This window comes from Barbus barbus, assembly GCF_936440315.1.
Source record: "Barbus barbus genome assembly, chromosome: 4".
NCBI lineage: Eukaryota > Metazoa > Chordata > Actinopteri > Cypriniformes > Cyprinidae > Barbus > Barbus barbus.
Window position 1 is genome coordinate 32,815,695 of NC_136732.1, and position 19,881 is coordinate 32,835,575.

Below are 19,881 nucleotides of genomic sequence, written 5' to 3' on the forward strand. Positions count from 1 at the left end.
GAGGTTAAAAATGAGACGGTGAGAAAGGAGGTTTGTCACTCTGACAAAAAGTCAAGGGAGACAGAAAGAAAGTGAGAGATTATATCAATGAAGTTTAATCGAATAAAAGCATCATTAATTGTAATACCATCCATATATTATAGAGCAGATGTATATAGCTGTTGAATGATAAAAAAATTGACAGCCAATCATAATCCACCCAACTCTAGCCAACTAATTTTCAGGGAAAGTTGCTAAAGACAGGTCGATTTGTTTCTCAAAGTTGCTAAACACATTATAGGTAATCTAATCAGACTACTTTTTGCTTACTTTAGGATTACTTTTGACCCAACTCATTTATCGCATTGATTTAACTAGGATAATATTGAAAGATGCATCTTCTACTGAGAAAATTCAATTGAATGATGGGAGAGTTTATATTTTTGTGTGAATATTCTCTTTTCTCTTTTTTAATGTTTGACAACTTACCAGCAATCAAATAAAATAAGTAAAAATCTAAAGCAATGATCTTGGTCATGGTTTATGTTTGGGAACATTACCTTCCAAACAGACAGATTGTGTTTTCTGAACGTAGTTGTGCTTCATCCGTTTCATAATGCCCTTCTGGCCTCCACAGGTTATGTAACTCCAAAGGTGAGCGGCTCAGACCACTGATCTGTTGGATATTATGAGATTCCTCTTTGTTCCCATATGTTTTGAATTTCTGATCACTTTCCGGAATTTTCCTTGTTACTGCGGCCCTCTGCTGTGTGGAATTGGAGGATGAGATTATTAGAGATGACATTTCCGAATGAGTTTCAGTTGCACCATAATGTCACAGTATGAGAGGGGGCAGGGAAACTGAGGAAAGATTCAGAGATTAAACAAACAGAGCGACCAATCGTGGCTCAGCTTGGCTTGTTCCATCAGTATCAAAAACACATAGAGGACCTTCAAATATGCACTGAAAACACACTTGAGATTCATTTGCAGAAAGTGTTTTTTTTTTAAATAACTAAACTTGATTAAAAAAAAACAGTACTTTTCAGCATATTAACTCTTATATGCATTTCATTTACTGTCATTATATTATGACCATTGTATTATAGGAGTGAGCAGAAATAATGCAGCTGTATTAGGAGGTGGAGATAGAAAGAATGGAAAGAGAAAAGAAAGGACAGGAAAGAGAATCTGTTTGTCTGAAAAACAGCATTGCGTTCCTCTAATTCTCCTGAGAAACAGGAACTCCAGAGACCTGGGTGGGAGTGTGTGTGTGTGTGTGCAGGACGAACTCTAACATGCAGAGGAAAAGCACATTAAAACAAGAATTATTGGCAGATATCAATGTTGTGTGTGTGTGTGTGTGTGTGTGTGTGCATGTTTATGTGGTTTATGAGGACACAAATTTGTATAATGACATGGGTATGACAGAGGTATTACAATATGAAGGTGGTTTATGAGGACACTGCCTATGTCCCTGTAATTCAAAAGGCTTAAAAACATACTAAATGGTGTTTTTTTGAAAATCTAAAAATGCACAAAGTCTCCTGTGAGGGCTAAGTTTAGGTGTAGGGTTGGTGTTGGGCAATAGCACACACAGTTTGTTCAGTATAAAAACCATTACGCCTATGGAGAGTCCCCATAAACCACAAAAACCAACATGCGTGTGTGTGTGTGTGTGTGTGTGTGTGTGTGTGTGTGTGTGTGTGTGTGTGTGTGTGGAGGAATGCAGGAACATGTTCACATGAACACATGGCATTTCCTGTTTGTGTGTTTGAAAATTGAGAGTAAGGCACACATAATTGTGATGAAAAATTGCTATCTAAAACAACTTTCTTTTATTAGCAGGGGAGAGTCTGGTAAGATTGCCTTTTTCCATCCAAAGCACCCAGTTGCTTTTGACTGAGAGATGCACATGAGTTCATTTTCTATCTGTCAGGCAGAACGAGTTTTCTCTTGGAAGATAGAAGATAGATCTTTACACAAATAAAAACGATACAATATTTTCCTGATATACAATTGAATTGTCCTACAGTTGGTTAAAGCATGCCAGATGCTTCAGGGCAAGAGTTCATGACTCAACAAACAGTGATAGTAAACTTGGCATCCAAATGTAGAAAATATACTGTTCTGAGGGAACACTGGCAAAGCGAATCGCACCTTTCAAAGAAATGATGGATTTTTTTTCACAGTCATTTCAAGAGGTTACCTCAGCCTCACAAGGTTAGGAAAACTGCAAGGAGCAGCAATATTTCATATTTCCCTGTAACCTTGATGGTTGGAATGTGGAAACTTGATGCCTTAGTCCAATAAAGGATCATTTTGCACACATTCTTTTGTAGTATCAAGATTTCATCATTTGTTTTTAAAAATTAAAACAAATTTTGGAAATTGTTTCACTACTTTACAATATAAATTTGTGTTATGGTTTGTGTATTGCAAGGGCATTAAACTCATTTAAAGTGACAGAAAAACAATTTGTTACTAAAATCTTTTTCAAATAAATGCTGTTCATCTTAAGCATGTTCAATCACAATGTATAACGGTTGCCATAAAATATCAAGCAGAACAATGATTTTCATCATTGATGAAAAATGTTTCTTAAGCAAATCAGTATATTAGAATGATTTCTGAAGGATCATGTGACTCTGAAGACTGGAGTAATGATGCTAAAAAAATAAGCTTTGCTATCACAGGAATAAATTACATTTTCAATACATGTTGAAATATAAGTTATTTCACAATACCATATTTTTGATTAAAAAAAATATGCAGCCTTGGTGCATTTCAGAAGGTATTTCAAAAGATCTTATTGACCTAAAGCTTTTAAATATTTATATTAGTGTTGTCAAACGATTGATCACGATTAATCGCATCCAAAATAAAAGTTGTTTACATAATATATGTGTGTGTACTGTGTATATTTATGTATATATACACACACAGTTTATATTTTGAAAAAAATATTTACATGTATAGACCTTTATATATTTATATTCTATATTATATATAAATATACTTAATATATAAACTTAACATTTTTCTTAAATATCTGCATGCGTTTGTGTTTATATACTTAATATACACACATTATGCAAACAAACACTTTTTTGCATGCGATTAATCGCGATTAATTGTTTGACAGCACTAGTTTATATTAGAACCTATTAGGAGGTAAACAAAGAACGTTCTTCATAAGTTTAATACAAAAAGATCATTTATTTTCTTCAATATTTTGCCAGGCATGCCAATAATACATAAGTAGTCCAACTGGACGCAAGTGCAAACTTTATAAGCACAACCGGTTAAAAAATAATCTAAATTAATATTACAATTTATTTTCTCATATTAATCATAAAATACCACAACTGTACAAAAATACTTTAACATTCTTTAAAAAATAAAAAATATACAAATATCAAAGCCTTTGTTTTGTTGTGCTTTGTTCTTCTGAACATGCAAACACCTCCCACAACGGGCTGAAACGCTCAAATCCCAGAAGACCCTCAGTCATAAGCCCCACATCACTGACGACTTGGAAAATTTACCTCTCGATACCCATGACGCCTTAACAGACACAAAAATAACATACAGAATATATTACAGGAAGGCAAGAATATCCCACGAAAACAACAACGGTACAAGACATTTGTGCAATTACAGCAAACTTGTTATAAGAACAGGAAAAAAGTGGTACAGAAATGGTGTGAGAAACCAAACAAACAGTGGCTATGCATGACCAAGCTATGTTGAACTACTTAAATGTGCTTGTTGGGAGATTGGAGTATAAATGTATTCCCACCAAAAGTGCTAGAACAAAAGTAGTCTCTGTGAATCAGTTCATTAAAATGCAGGTGTCACTTCTCAAGAAGCAGAAAAGTAAGAATCCGAGTCAGTTCTTCATAATATTTTAGAATACGTTTTATAATACGATTTATCAGAGCTTTCCATTTCCTTCCTACAATGCAGCAGGCACTTCCTGGGGAGACTCCGACTTGAGTTTTGGACCAATTACAGACAGCAGAGAAAGTTCAATCCACTCTAAAAGTATAAACAATCCACTGCGGTGCATTGAAGAGTTAAGAACCTTGACCAAGAGCTTAAGAATGCTTTATTAAGGGGCTTAAAAATCTCATTCAGATCTGTTGTAGACACAAGCGCACAACTCTGCAGTCAGAAGCGAGGTCAACTCGCATTCATAGACCAGGACAGCTCTGTATCCCACACATGACGACAAAAAGACTTCACACGCACATACAAACGGTGCTGCAAACACCCGAGTAGACCGCCGCTGTCCAGTCCAAACTAGGCCACACCAGTCTGGCAGGTTAAGTCTTTCGGTCCCTCCGACTGGGCAATAAAGTCTGTTGCTTAACAGATGAGCTCTTGTTGTATCTCGGGACGAGGTGGGAATGGTTCTGTGAAAATGAAAGTGTCCCGTCCTGTCTTCAGCTCCCCCTGGCCTGGGAAGGTGGGATATGAAGGTATGACAACAAGTTCTGGGGAAGGGACGGGACTTTCAGGCTCTGATTCAGATTGGCTGGCTTCTTGCTCATCTAGAGGGGCTTCCATAGTGTGGTGATGAGAGTCGAGTCTTAACCAGGGATGATTTAGACACTGTTCCACTGTGGCTCGTTTTCTAGAGAGAGAGAGAGAGAGAGAGAGAGAGAGAGAGAGAGAGGGGGAGACTGTTTAACATTGTGATTTTTTGTTTTATTTTGTTGTCAGATGTGCAATATTATGCAACATCTTTATCAGATTGTACAACATACATCTCAGGACTGGTCACAACAGAGTGTTTACAAGTCACATGAAATGATGATAGTACAACAAAATTATACTGCAAAAATCTAAACATACCCTTGCATTAATATTGGCAGTAATGTTTTGCCAGGAAAATAAAAAAGTAAATTAAATTAAAGAGTAAATTTTTTGAGTAAATTAATAAAATAAATTATGCATAAAAAGAAGGTGGAAAATGTTAAAATAATAGGTCAGGTTAATTTTTTTTATTTAAATTGTTTGGCTAAATTAATAAAAAAAAAAATAATTGGCAAAACAAAATAAACAGACCAGTCAATTATTTATTTTCCGCAAATGCGACGGCGGTGAAGAAGACGATGAAAAAATTAAATAATAAAAACAAAAACACACTTTGCTCATTAAGTGAGCAGAGACAGTGAAATTGGCCTATGGTGAAAAATTATAAAGTGTGAGAAAATGTTAAGTGTGCTTTTTTCTCATCAGCATTTGGGTTTCTCCACCAGTCTGCAAAAATGAAAGACTCACACTCTCTCGTTTAGGTTCCCATATTTTTCCTTCCCCAATTACTCCCACTCAAAGGAATTTTTCCACATTGCTTTAAGCTATCATTTTTCCTCTCCTGCTTTCTCAGTGGCAATGATCTACAAGCATTAAGTTTTATGGAGTGCAGATTATGGTTCTGGATCAGAGACCATGCTACTATCAGTTCTCATATAGCAGTGATGGCGGAAGGTCTGGACTGCCCTTTGTTAAACCAGCAGACCAAAAAAGGCTTTTACCATTCATCAGTTAAAGCAAAAGAGCCCAGGGATGTGGGGGAAAAAAGTCAGACTGAAAGGATCATTTCACGGTATATTCAAGACCCAGGGTCCATTACGTTTTAATGAGAGATTGAAGCATGAGATTACATGGAGCAGAGCCAACTGAAGCCACTCCAATCAATCAGGTTATGTAAGCTTGCCTAAACAAAACTAGAGCATCCCAATGTCAATTCACTTCCACATTCACGAAATAACAGCCAAGTATTCCTACCTGGGGTTTTTGATGAGCAGGGACTGGATGAAATTCACAGCGAGGTCAGAGATGCCCTGAAAGACGTCCTGCGAGTAGTCCACATTGACCTGGGACACGTTCAGGAAGGTCTCCTGCTTTTCTTCTCCCAGAAAAGGCGACTCGCCTGTGAGCATCACGTAAATCAGCACCCCAATGCTCCTGTAGGGGAAAAACAGCAACACAGATCAGTACCGCAGAAAAACATGCCTTTAAATCTGATGTTTTAATCACATGATAATCAATAAGCCTACCCTGTTTTGCTAAAAGAAAAACACTGGTTTTAGTTGGTCTGCAGTATGGTCTGACTGGTTTTGGAATTTGTGCATTTCTTAGCTGGTTTGGTTGGGAGACCAAGCGTAGGAAACCAGCTGGGGCTTTAAGCGGGTTTTTTTTTTTTTTTTAAAGAGTTAGGCTTAGAAAAGTAATAAGACACTTAAGTCTTCTAGGTTATAAAGTTTATCTCTGAAAGTAGGCATGAAATGGAAATCAAACCTATATTCTAAACAAGTGCTATAGATCTTATAGTGAACAATTCATTGTGCATATATTAAATTTTTTTACCATTTATTTAAACGTATAATTATTTCATAACATCGTACAATTTGTACATTGCAATACAGAAGAAAAGATCTGTCGCTAATTGTTAAATCGCAACTTCAAACTACAGATAAGAATCCTTACTTGTGGTTTGTTCTGAACCCTTAAGCATGAACAAAATTAATAGTGACTGTTTTAGTGAGCACCACTGATACAATAAGACAGACAGGAAATGGTATGTTGTTCAATAAATGGAGAAAAAAAAAAGGGACAATAACCGTGAAAACCATCTTTTTTCTCTAGGGAACGTTCTAGATTATCAGAGGGTTGTAAACTGATTGCACATGCTGACTTTTTACCATGCATATAAAACTTGGACACGTTTATTGTACTGGTAGATTACAGAAATGCATCATGCAACTTGTATCTGCTTTTATAGGCCCATTTATCCAGATGTCGACACAACGATAGATGACCTTTATATAACACCTCATATGGGTGTCAAATACCACAAACTCTCTCTCTCTCACACACACACACACGTCTGGACTCTGAACACTTTAAGAGCTCAACTTACCACATGTCAGTAGCTGTGCTGATGGGCTCATAGTCCAGGACCTCAGGAGCTGAAGGAAAGAGAAACAAATATCTCATTACTCTTCACAACACAGCTAGACAGTCCATTTTCAGTATCTCAGCAGTCTGATATTAAAAATTGGTTTTTCTACAGATTTTCTAAGACTGAGGGAGTCACAACCAAGTCAATAGTCACGTGCAGTTTCACTAGTCTTACACAAGCTTTCGGTTCACCCCTCCGTCACTATACTGAGCTGATAAGACTTCATAGTTTTTGCAGCAGTAATGCTGTGTGTGGGAAGGATTTGAGGTTTGCAAATGAAGGATGTCCGACTCACCCACATACTCAGGAGTGCCCAGGATCTCCCGTACCTCTGACACACTGTCCACCCGCCGAGACAAGCCAAAGTCAACGATACGGATGTCACCCAGTGGCTGAGCACTTGTCAACAGGATGTTCTGAGGCTGGAGAATACATAACGAGTGTGAGAGAGAGGAAACACTACAGGAGAGCAGCCCTCTATTCCCCAATAAAAAAAAAACAATAAGAAAAGTTACCAGTACTAAAATTTCATTCGTTTCCTTTTTAACTGAACCCAATAGTTGCGTGTGAAAAGTACCCTTTAACCGATGCCCCATTAACCGATTATACAAAGAGTACACTCACCTTAAGGTCCAAATGAACTACATTGTTTAGATGGAGACAAGCCACGCCCATCAGAATCTGCCTGGCCAATCGAATGACGTCTTTCTCTGTGAAGGCCTCGTCATTATCGGCAACACACTGGTTAAAAATTTCACCTCCGGCAGCACTGAAAGACAGAAAGTGAGTGAGAGGATTAGAATTTAGATCTCAAATTACATTCTCATGTGTTACATGGTTTCAAGTTGTGTTTTACGGACAAAAAAAATCCTATTAAACATATGATTAGAGACACCCAAAAAGACACAAACACACCCTCAACCATCCTAGAATAATAGTTTCACACGAGGGTGAGGTGTGTTTCATTGTCCCATCTGATATCAGTGTTTAAGCCATATCAAGCATATAATGAGCTCAGTAAAACAATAACTTTTCCAAGAAATCAACAGTACATAGGTACACCACCCACATATAGAGTGGTTTCAACTCTACGCCAGGTGCTTGCACTCGTTTCTATACATTTTAATTGGGCCTCTCCAACAAAACAGCTAATTATTAAATTAGAGGAGACTTCTGGGTACCGACGGAGGGGGAACTTCATCCTTGCATAACTGTAGCAAGGGTTACCATGACCATGAGGATTTGCAGGCGGATACTCCTTTGGGCGATGAAAGACTGAGAAAATCAGGGCCATGTGTAGTGGATCTTGGGCTGCACACACACACCCTATCAAATACACACTCACGTTAATGCCTTTCAACTACAGTGAAGAGTGTATGCATTTGTGTGTGGTGTACGTTACATAACAGCTGCATCCAGCTGTATAAATAGGGGATTCTGGGTATCGCTTATCAGATGAGCAACTAGAGGCTTATAAAATAAGGACACTGGGATACGGTGAACCTTTCGTCCCCTTTTAATCAAACATCACAACAGCTCAAGCCCTTCACCCTGATGCACTAAACCCTCCACTCTCAATTCCCCGTCTTCTAAAGTAACAGCAGCAAAACAAACCCCTAAGAGGTCTGTTAATGCTCACACATGTGCAGGGTCAAATCCTCACAGCCTTTCATGTACGGAAAAACATGTTTTGGTTTTGTTGTGCGTGTGAGAGAAAATTCAAAGCATCTATAAAGTGGTTCAATGGACTGACTCGGATTTATGATTGACTGAAAAAGAGCAGCTGTAGCATGAAATAAATCAAAACGCAGGCATGATGATGCTGACGTCCCATTTTTATTGATTTCACCAAATCAAAATGCCACTGCAATGGCAAGCGATGAAACTTAAACGTTTGTCAGAGGAATTGCAAGTTTACTCTGTGGTTTTGAAGCCATGAGAATTTGGAGCAAAGGCACAGATTTGTCGCTCAAATAATCTCTTTTTCTGGAACAGAACGCGAGGATAAAAATATGCTCATCCATTACCCAAGACCACCAAGAGCGCATTTCCCCTCTCACGAGAAGACGAGTGAGTACTCGGACTTAAAGGGTCTTGCAAAAGATGTGAAGAATGTGAAGAAATGTGAAGAAAATGTGAAGAAAATGTGAAGAAGTGAAGAAAATCTTGCCTATCTGGAAATCAACAACTCTGAGAAACAGGTTTGTCGTTGATAGCGATTCAATTCCACGAATTTAGGATGGCTTTTATACATACCTACTGTGGACTGCATCAAAACTGCTTTCATACTAACCAAATGGTAACATACTCGACAAATGAATTTAGATCAACACCAAAAGCTCAAGTGAGAAATCTCCTTTAGTTTTGTAACAAATAGAAAAAAAAAATCATTATTCGTGCAAGATTCACCAAAAATTGAGGGATTTTAACATTGCTATTCCTTAAAATCCCTTAATTTATGGTGCATCTGGTATTCAGAAGATCACAAGATTCCTACAGTAAATGAACAGTATATTCAAACTCGCTTGCCAAGCTGCTCAAAAAGAAAGAGCTGTGAAAAAGTCCTTAAATGCCAGATGTCTTGTCTCTCTGGCTTTATTTTGGGGTATTAACGGTGTGCTGAACCAGAGGCAGTTGGACACTGTACATCTGCATCAGTCAAAAGGACTTTAAGCCACTGAAAGGTCCATTTCAGAGACTTCTGAGGGTGTTTGATCAAGCAGATGATGAAAAGAGAGAAGCGTGATGAAGACGAAGACTTGTGCAAAAAGACTTACATAAGAGCTTTTCCTAGAAAGATAAATGCCAAACTTTGAGCAAGGGAGGGCCCCTTTCATTTTGTTTAAGGAATGAAAAACAGATCACCACGGATAGAGCAATTTATTTTTTTCCAAAGAACATAACTTCTGTGATAAATTCTGCTATGATGATGTGGGTGGTTGCTAGTGTTTTTCCAGCCCCAAACAAAAGAGATCACCCTAAAATTTCTATTCTGGTCTCTAGATCCTTCAAAATAAATGCAGACTGCTTAAAAGTAAGAATAATAGATGAAAACCCTCTCTAACATACAGCTAGGCCCGTTACTTGATCTGACCCATTTTAAATTTAACAGCCAGTCCCAAAAACATCCTAATATCTCATTTTACACCAAACACACGTAGATGTGGCCTAGCAGTGGCTAGTGTGTTTATGTAATAGCCTGTGCTGTTTCGCGGCAAATTTGTGTGGGGTGTCTGTGTATGGTAAATGTAATCACCTTTCCTATTCTCAGTTTTACAATAGCTAGGGTTTTAACTTTAAATGGCAGCGAATGGCGAGAATTCAGTTTGTTTCTGACAACAGAGGATGTGGCGATGCATTGCACATGCAAACGCAAGTATGTCGCAGCTCTGCTTTTAGAAGAAAAGCCACAGGAAATGGAAATTGAAGCGTCTCTTTCTGTCTGCATCTCTTCAGTTTAACTGGTTTGTACTGCTAAACCTGCCCACATCAAGTTTAAGGATTTAACTAACAACAGAAAACCAGAGTAAAAAGAATTGGATGCATTGTTCCTTACCAAAGCAGACAAACGGTCTTTAATTTTATTTATGCAGACTGCTATATGCTATATATGTGTGTGTGTGTGTGTGTGTGTGTGTGTGTGTGTGTGTGTGTGTGTATACACGCACATACTTATACATACACGTTTTTTTTTTAAGACGTGATAATTTAAGTTATAAATATAAATTTCAGACTTAGCCTTTATATTTATATATGCTATGTGCAAACAGAACAATCAGACCATGACTTTGATGCGACTGAACTTGCACAACAATTGACGAAAAACGAGAAGCATTACCTTCCTTATAAGGTAAACTTATTCCACAGGTTGTCTGCACACATGCCGATGTGCGTGCTTACAAGTGACAGCTTGACACACAGCTGTCTCTTCAGAGGAAGTGGCTTAGCCGTGTGCAGCAAGTGGGCTGACTTTTTTTTGTGGCAGGTTACATTTCAGACCGAGAGATATGATCTACTAATTCCCAAAACCTCCGTCATTCAACCAGTCATCATCCTGCCTCTCTGTACATATCAACACACAATATGCAAAAAAAAAAAAACAGGCTGTTGATTTTATGCAGAATTTGCAATAACACAGACAGCAGGGGAAAAACAAACCCTTCAACAAATTAAGGGGGAAAAAATAAGGGAGATTTTAAGGATAGATACAGAGAGAGCTTATGAAAAGCATTTAAACTTAACGACATGTCATTTCCTCCTCATTAGTAAACGTTATCAGCTTCTGTTTTACTGGAAAAACTAAAATAGTGTGATTACGCTTCAGCTGAACATATACAGTAAACAATTTTCTCAAATACTGTATGTGATGAATGTCAAAGTGTTAATTGAAAAACTCTTAAATGATTTTTAAAAACTATTTTACGTGATTTTACATTTACCATTTAAGAATGTCCTGGCTGCTCTGTTGCGTTTGAATACAATGAATGCAGACAGGAGCTTACGATCTTTAAAAAGGACAAAAGTATCAAAACTTAACACTCATTTTGTTACACAATGAAAGCCATATGGGTTTGAAACAATGTAAGGGTGAGCTATTTTTATTTGATGAGTAATATAGTGAATGTAGGTTTGCTTTAAATAAAACTCATGAAAACGCACATCATGGTTTTACACCTATCGGTCAGGTCTGAGTCAGGTCTGCTGTACGCTTTTACCGAGAAGTTCAGCTGAAAACGGCACGGCAAAGGAAACAGGTTTGGTATGATTTTGGCCTAGTTGCAGTGTGGTCAGAAAAACTGCACTCACTTTGCAGTGCTTTCTGAGAAGCATACGGGTTTGACCTTTCACAAGGACCAAACACAAGACCACCACATTCTCACTTGGGAATTTATACATTTGTTTCTTTGATTTCTTTTTATGGTTGTTGTATTGGAACATTCAGCTCACTCAGTTAAAAGAAGAACTAGCTCGACTGTGGTCTGCGGTAACCTTCAGAAAGGTACAGACGAACAACACGTTTCCAAACAACAGTTATGAAAAATTCCTGTTTTGATTTACCCGCTGTGCCATTTCTTTGTGCCTGTAATTCTAATCTTCAAAAGCCCTGGTGACTCGGAATAACAAAATTATGGTGCGCAATGTCCAAGTCATCATAAAACACTCCGCATCGCCCTTCACTTTCGTGGTCAGGGCATGTAACAACATAACTGTATGAGTACATATCTTACCACTCTAATATGAGGATGATCTCTGTTGTGGTCTCGTAGACCTCGTGCAGCGCCACCACATAGGGATTTGCCTCGGCTGACTCCAGCACCGCGATCTCGTTCAGAATGTCACCGCGGCAGTCCTGACCCTTCCGCCTTTTCCGCAGGAACTTCGCAGCATGCTCCTTGCCAGTAGTCTTCTCCACACACTTCTTCACTACTGCAAACTTGCCCCTGCGTGCACACAAACATACACACAAGAGCGATTAAATAAACGGTTTAGGAAATGTTTGGGGAATGAAAATGAGGAACTCAAAATACAAGCACTTTGAGTAATGATATTCACCTTGAATGATTAAACATGAATTATTACACAGCTCTCCAGAACAATTGGTTCCCATCAAGCATTTGCAGCATAGTTTAAAAATAAATAAATATTTTATGTATTATACACACACACACTAGAAAAAGAGAAATAGATAAGTAAAAAATAATGTAAGAGCAATAAAATAAAAAAAAAATAATTTTTTTTTTTTTTTCTTTTTTTTTTTAATTTTTAGAAATGGTTTTAAACATTTTAAAAATATTTTTAAATAACTTTTTTCTTTACAGGCTTAAATAGCAGAGGGCTGAGCATGCAAAAAAAAAAAAATTTAAATGCTGCATCTTTCACACAATCACACACACAAATCTTCAATCAACTTTTACAAAGGAAGTGTTCATCAAAAATAAACTTTTTAAAAATTACATTACATTAGAACATGATCCACTCATTTTATGGTGACTATCATATTTTTGTCTTTTTTGTAGCTTAACAGCCATGATTTGCAGCAAAAATCTTTAAATGAAAAAAAAAAAAATTATAATAATAATATTTTGGAACAGAACAAGGAAGTGATAAATAATAGGCGAACAGCTACTTTAAAGTTTTTTTCATGCACAGTAAGAATTGACGTCATAGTTGGTGTTGCCATCATTATTAGATCATCGGCCCATTGATGATGAACTGTGAACATCTTTGTATTCATTCTTAACCTGTCAATTTTGCACTTGTCATGATCATTCCCTCCCTTTTCTTAATTTGCAATGAGAGCCTGACACCCAAATGCTAAGAATGACAATTGGAGCCGTCTGAACTCTGAGGGCACTTACACACAGACTCATTCACACCAATATCCTGCCACCTCCCTCATCTGACCTCCCATCACCTCATCTGTCAGTCAAAAGATGCACAGGGCGCTGCACACACATACACAAAGAACGGGCCTGTCAGCATGGACATTCTCTTGTTTGACAGCGAGAGGGACAAATGGCTCTTAACCACACCTCCTCTTCAGGCCATCTCATAAAAAAAACAGAAGTTTGTTTGTGTGGTAGAGACCCCAACAGACAGACCACCCAACTCTACCAACACCCCTCCATTGAGAGTCAATGGTTTCCACTCCTCCCACCGTCTAGTTACGCCAATGACAAAACATGACACTTACAAACAAAATACACCCCCCACCCCACACACACCACATATCCTGAATGACCTCTCCTGTGTCCACTGCTCGTCTCTTCCCATCTACGTCTCCCTTAACACTAAAGATGTCATTTTTTGGCCACAAAACATTAAACTTGAAAATTGTGGGGGCTTTAAAAAGCTTTTGTTGTTGGGTCTTGGTGTTAACAATTCCCATGATTGCAAGCCATTAAAAAAAAAAAAGTCCCTGAAACTTTCCAAGGGTGCGAGCCAAAATGCATCCATTGACAGTGTTGGAGTGATTTTCCTGTTAAATGCGAGTGTGGTTGGCAGGATCGAGGTGAAGCGAGCATGTTCCAGCGTCTGAGCTCAGAACACAGTCGGACTACAGAGTTCACATGGAGTACAAGAACCGCATGTGACGATGCCAACTCTCAGAACAAACCAGTTGTTTAGTAGTTCAGCCTGTGAGGAAATTATCCTGAACAAAAAATGTTTTGACTGCTGCAGACATAAAAGTTTACAATTTCTGAATTGCAAAACACCCATAAAGTGTTGGATTGAGAGCTGACAAAGTCAAAGGGCACTGCATTAGATGGCATAATTCTGCCAACCTCACATTTCTCCTGCCCTCTTCTCAGAGGGGTGAATAGAGCTGGTTAGAAAAGTCAGGCATTCTTCAAAGTTCAAGTCAAACCAAAAATGCTCAACACTGCAAAGATGAATGAGAAATCAGTAAAATACCACAATACACTGAAATACCAATGAATACGGACAGCCTCAATGACTGAGCAGCATATGTACATTCATTTTTGGAGATGACCCAGATACTCTGGTGGTTAGACTTCCTGTGCAAAAATCACACCGTCTTCTTTCACAGTCTGTCTCTTGGTTTCATTCGCATGGCCAGATGGTAGAAACATGTTCACTTTGAGAGTCAAAGATTGGATAAACATTTAAAAGACCAAAAGGCATGCACGTGTGCATGAACACACAAACACAGGACCATTTAGACACAAAGACATACAATCTCAATCCATTATTAAAGAGAAATCGCACAACCCCATTATTAAGCAAAGGACTAATCACATGCACAGCTGGCCTGTCTGCTACCGGTATGGCAGAAGGCTCAGTCAGCAACCCAGAATTCTGCAGTAAAACATTCCTCACACAGACCACCTCGGATAGGGGATCACTCAATTCTCAGCTGAACTCATGAACTTTATTGGCTTCCTGAGGATAAAAAGTGCAGATTACCAAAACAGCCGCACAGCAAGAGAAGAAAGTGTTGTTTCATAAAAAAAAAAAAAAAAAAGGTTGAAAACATGAAGTCAATGGAAAGCTTGTGAAAAGGTGGTGCTAGGACTGACTAGGTTGTATATCTGTGGATGTAGTTCCTCAAATAGATTTTGGTGCATGATCAGTGGTAGGATTTTGAAGGTTGGGGTTAAACTCATTTTTGGATACTCTAGAGGAGCTTAAAAATACCCTCTAATCTCACTGAATTGGGACACAACTCGTAAGAACTTTAATGAACTAGGACATCCACTACACTGTGCGTCAGGTAACCAACTCTGGAGATATTCAAGGAGAACGGACATAAGTTTATTACAGCACACTTTGTTCTCTCACAGCGTCCTTTTCCACACCAGTGTTGACTTGGTTCTCAAAACATTAATGAGTACTATTGTTATAAATCTGAAGAATTCAGAAATAAGGGAATAATTCTGGAAACAGAATTAAACACGACTGATAACTAAACTGATCTTCCATCAGCTAAACAAACAAGCTGTCTGGGAACAAACTTTGGATTTGATCTCACTGAATACGGAAATTGCTGTTGGAGCTTTGTGTCAAATGAATGGAGTGCTGACAACAGGGCCAGATGGTTTGACCATTCAGTAAGACGAGTGTGTTCAGCCACACACACACACAAGAAACATACATTTTACCATCCAAGTTGGGTTTAAATGCAGAAAAAATCTAAGCCAAAGAGTATGTTATGTTCATCTGGAGAGCTGAAGAAAGATTTTGGTTGCACTCAGAGGAAATCACAAGACAAGCTGGCCCACTCAGCTCACTGTGAACTTCTCTGCTGCAAGGCTACTTTCACATGAAGATGTATGTAGACATATGATAAAGGAAAAGAGGAAAAGGGATGAAATCAGATTAGGTTACGCTGAAGGAATGCAAGATATTTGTGCGACCGTCTCCCTCTGCCTACCTAATCTGCACATCGATATCCACCAACATCTGCATTCCTCATTCAATTCATAGCTATGGTAAGCAAATCAGATAGGCTGCATTATCAAAATAACAGCTTGCCTTGTGACTCATGCATGTGGTCTTTTCGTGCGCTTTAATTACAGGAAAAACTTGAGAGGATTCTAAGGCATGAGTAAATAGTGCCATCTCGCATAGTGTGTGGCAAAATGTGAAGTTTCAGAGAGAACCAAATGCCAGCTAAATCCAATCCAAATCGAGATATTTTACAACCCAGTCCACAAATTACCCATCAAATTGGGTTAAATGATGTGGAAAAGGCCATGAGAATTCAAATCCAGAAACTTGGACAACAAAATTCACCTAAAGGCAGCAGAAACAGACCATGCAATTGTCAACAAGCGCATGACTGTTTAAATGAACACATCTGCCCAAGAGAAAACAAGCTACAGTGGTCAAACGATACCATCTTGTCTATAATTAGTCAGTGGAGCATTAGAGGACAATGACACGGCAAGCAGTAATAGGATATATCCATCACACATTGGTCCAGTGCAGCTCTGAATTAACATGTTTTGCATTCATTGTTTACTCCAGAACACGCACTGAGAGGATCCAAGTCTGGTTTTCAGGCACAAGGGGCCCCTGGAAAACACCAATAAGAATGTAAGGTGGTTCACCTTTCTTTGATTCATCCCAGTTGAACCGAATTATTTGAACCGAATCATTTGAATCCTCACTAAAATGATTAATTACGATTTGTTCAGTAGGTGACAAGCAAATTTGGCTGTAATGATCAATAAATCTTTTACTCGACTGATACGTTCACGAACAAAACAAGTCTGACTAGCCTTTATTTAAATATGTGTCTATAGGTCGACTAGAAGCGATTCTATAAGTCTATAAGCATTTCCCTCACAAATAACAAAGAGATGTCAGTTTTTCAACTGTGGTGCATGGCATCAAGCCATGCTGTAAAAACAACAATAGCCTAATCCATTAATAACCTCTTGACATCAATTTAATTGTCTTTATTCAGAAAAACACTCAAAACACGACTGACTTGTGGTAGTTCAGAGCACCTACCAATGAAATACTTCCTCACAGCAGTCACTGGTACCCATTGTTTCGCACTATAGTCAATCTCTGAAGGAAGGAAAGTCAATAAAGCAGTTATGCGCCTCACAAAACTTCAGTGCACGAAAATATGAGTCAATGCATGGAAGTGAACGACAACGATTCGTTGAATTAACATATTGGTATACAAAAGAAACTCTACTAATTCACCGGATTGCAGCCCCACACTGCAAGAGAACTAAAGCGAACCAGATAACGGTCCCATTATAATAAACGCAAAGTTGGATTATTTTATAAATTAGTGTACACCGTTTGCAATCTGTAATAAGGGTTAAAATCCGTTTTGCTGATCCTCAGATTACACATGCTGGAGCCAAACAAATCTATTTTGGCTTCCAGCTGACAGTGATTCACTCCCCAATTAAATCTCACACCGGTTCTCAACTTTTTGAAACTTCCTACAGGCATATGACTACATTTATTGTACACATCTAAATATTTTAAACGCGCTAATTCGTCTATAGAATAGATAATTGACAGTGTTTTACCTGCCAAGCTCTTTGCCAACCAGTTCATAGTTGTTCTTGAAGGGGTCGGTCCTTATCCGCGTGCGAATCTTTGTGACCATTCCGTTCCTGTTCATCATTGCGCCGTTACAGTCCTGCTGCAGGATAATGCCTGGAGTTCTCCGGAGCACTGAGTAGAAATACAAACGTTTAGCCCATCAGGTACCTATCATAGAGCGCTATTCAAGCAAACTATGTTGAAAAAAAAAAAAAAAAAATGATGATGCTTAGTTAACTGTTGCAAGGGCAAATTTTCTAAACAAAATATTTATCACAGCGGTGCAAAGGTTCTGAAACTATTTAATGGTTTCCAAAAAAAACTCACAGATCTTGTTGAGGACCGCGACAGATCACCGATATGCCCACGTCCAAGCAGCGGTAACTCAGTTTGAGAATGCAGACAAACATTCCCAAGCACAAGGCTCTATACAAACCCCGCCCCTAAAGATCCGGCCAATGGCAGTGTAGAATCCTCGAAGGAGGCGGGGCTATAGAAAATAATTCATAGACTAATTTTGTATTCGCAACTCCTCTGTAGGAAATCTGTCCTGTGAAATGATCAGATAAAAAGTTCTACAAAACTTTGTACTACATTCAAAGCACATATCTGGAACATATAAATGCATAACAAAACTGTTGATTTTTTCTATTTTTTACTTGTTTTGCATATTGTCAAATACAAAACATATCTAAAATATGTTTAAAATTATACATTTCAGCAAAAATGTATTTTGAAATTTTAAGGATTCATAAAATATTTTGAGAAAAACATTTCTTTCAACCGTGCCATTTACATAAAATATTTTGGACAAAGATTTTTATTTTATTTTATTCTTTGCTTTTGTATATTTTATTTAGGCCTATTTACTTTTTGCCATATGGGAATATAGCACTAAAATCTCACATCTTCCCTTCTCTCACACTCTTTCTTTTTTGATTTGTTCACTCAACTCCAAGTCTGTTGATTCCTTTGTTGTCACTGGCAACCAAACAAGCAGTGCCCTACCTTGACTTGCCTCATATTTTACTAATCATATGTCTCTCTCACTCTCTCTCACACAGTCCCTTTGATATGAAGCATCAACATCAATTAAATATCATGGGTCTTAGACTATAGTGTACCAGGCAAGTTACAAGCAAGTCACCTAGAAACAGAAGGGGTGAAAGTATGAAACCAAAAACAAAGATTTCTGGCAGACAGGGAGTGAGAGAGGGTGTGTTCTGTAGCCAGCTGGAATGACAGGAATCCTGACACTCATCAGGTAATTTGTTTTTGCAGATACCAATATGGTGTGTGTATAGCAATTTACTTTCATAAATAGTTGGTATCCAGGTAATGCAGCGCTGACTATGATGATCAAACAGGCCTTTACAAAGGGTAACAAGCTGACTAGATAGATAGATAGATAGACAGACAGACAGACAGACAGATACTGTAGATAGATAGATAGATGCAAGATTAAATTGGGGGAAACCCACTTCTTTCATTTCTGCTTTCTGTCCATGTGCTGCAGTCCAGATCATGTTTCTTCAAACCAGAAATGTGTGATGAGTTTAAAACCAAAGCATAAACAGGAGTGAGAGAGCAAGAGAGAGGAGAATGAAATGGGAAGAACATTGAGTTTAATGAGAAAAGGGCATTCCTGCATTGGTTGGTCTGCCTCTCTGGGAATAGCTTATGTAAGACTGTTTTGTTTGACCTAAAGTTTTAAGGAATGACAAGCTCTCCCAAGTCTTTCTTTGTTTGAAATGTCTAAACATCCTTAAAACAAGATAAACCTACTTGAGAAGTAAAGTTGTGTAATGTCATTTTCAGGGAAAACACAAACTGAATGGAGTTTATTTTTCTTACCCAATTCAGAAATGGTTTGGCTGTAAAGGCGGGGGTCTTGTGCAGGCCTCCTTGGTAAATCTGACTGCTTAAATAGTTAAACTCTGAGAAATGTTTGCTGGCAGATGTCTGATGGAATCTCAGCTGATTTTTTTTTTGCTCTACAGTACCAATGTACCTTGACTGAGCATTTGCTGTCTTTCTCTCTCTCACTCTTGACTGGCTGCTTTGGCAAAACAGGGAGCTATGGGCTGCATTTTTGGCTTTGCTGTCCATTCATGTGAGCGTGTGCACATTAGTTTGAAAGGTCACAAGAGGACATGCAACTGTGATGTCTGAGCTAAACAAACACCTATTGTCATGTTTGTGTGTCTGTTTGTGGGGTTGCCAGTCTGTGTGTTACTAAATGATGTGGAGGCCTGACGTAGTATAGCATTGAGAAAGGAGCGCAGCAGGCCTAACGTTTTTCAATTAATCCATTGGCTGGAACACATGAAAACAAAGGAACAGAAAACAGAAGAACTCAGGATGAGATATTGAGGTTTAATCGGCATTGCTCA

At 38.3% G+C, this 19,881-nt stretch overlaps 1 protein-coding gene across 1 annotated transcript; it reads right to left on the reverse strand.

Moving 5' to 3' along the window:
- Positions 1-3,178: 3,178 nt before the first annotated feature.
- stk17al (serine/threonine kinase 17a like) lies at positions 3,179-17,889 on the reverse strand. Its single transcript, XM_079408796.1, has 8 exons — positions 17,816-17,889; positions 17,473-17,620; positions 12,181-12,393; positions 7,577-7,721; positions 7,248-7,374; positions 6,911-6,959; positions 5,776-5,955; positions 3,179-4,618 (listed from the first exon to the last, which is right to left on the reverse strand). The coding sequence occupies exons 2-8, from the start codon at positions 17,568-17,570 to the stop codon at positions 4,351-4,353; spliced, it is 1,080 nt and encodes a 359-aa protein (XP_079264922.1). The 5' UTR covers positions 17,571-17,620; positions 17,816-17,889; the 3' UTR covers positions 3,179-4,350.
- Between the last annotated feature and the right edge of the window lie 1,992 nt (positions 17,890-19,881).

Bases quoted from the DNA above. Each gene is read 5' to 3' on its own strand.
- stk17al (XM_079408796.1), bottom strand. From the start codon at position 17,570: ATGATGAACAGGAACGGAATGGTCACAAAGATTCGCACGCGGATAAGG. The intron at 12,394-17,472 runs GTAAAACACTGT...GTGTGCACGCAG, and splicing joins GTTGGCAAAGAGCTTGGCAG to GGGCAAGTTTGCAGTAGTGA. The intron at 7,722-12,180 runs GTAAGATATGTA...TCTGTCTTTCAG, and splicing joins ATCATCCTCATATTAGAGTG to TGCTGCCGGAGGTGAAATTT.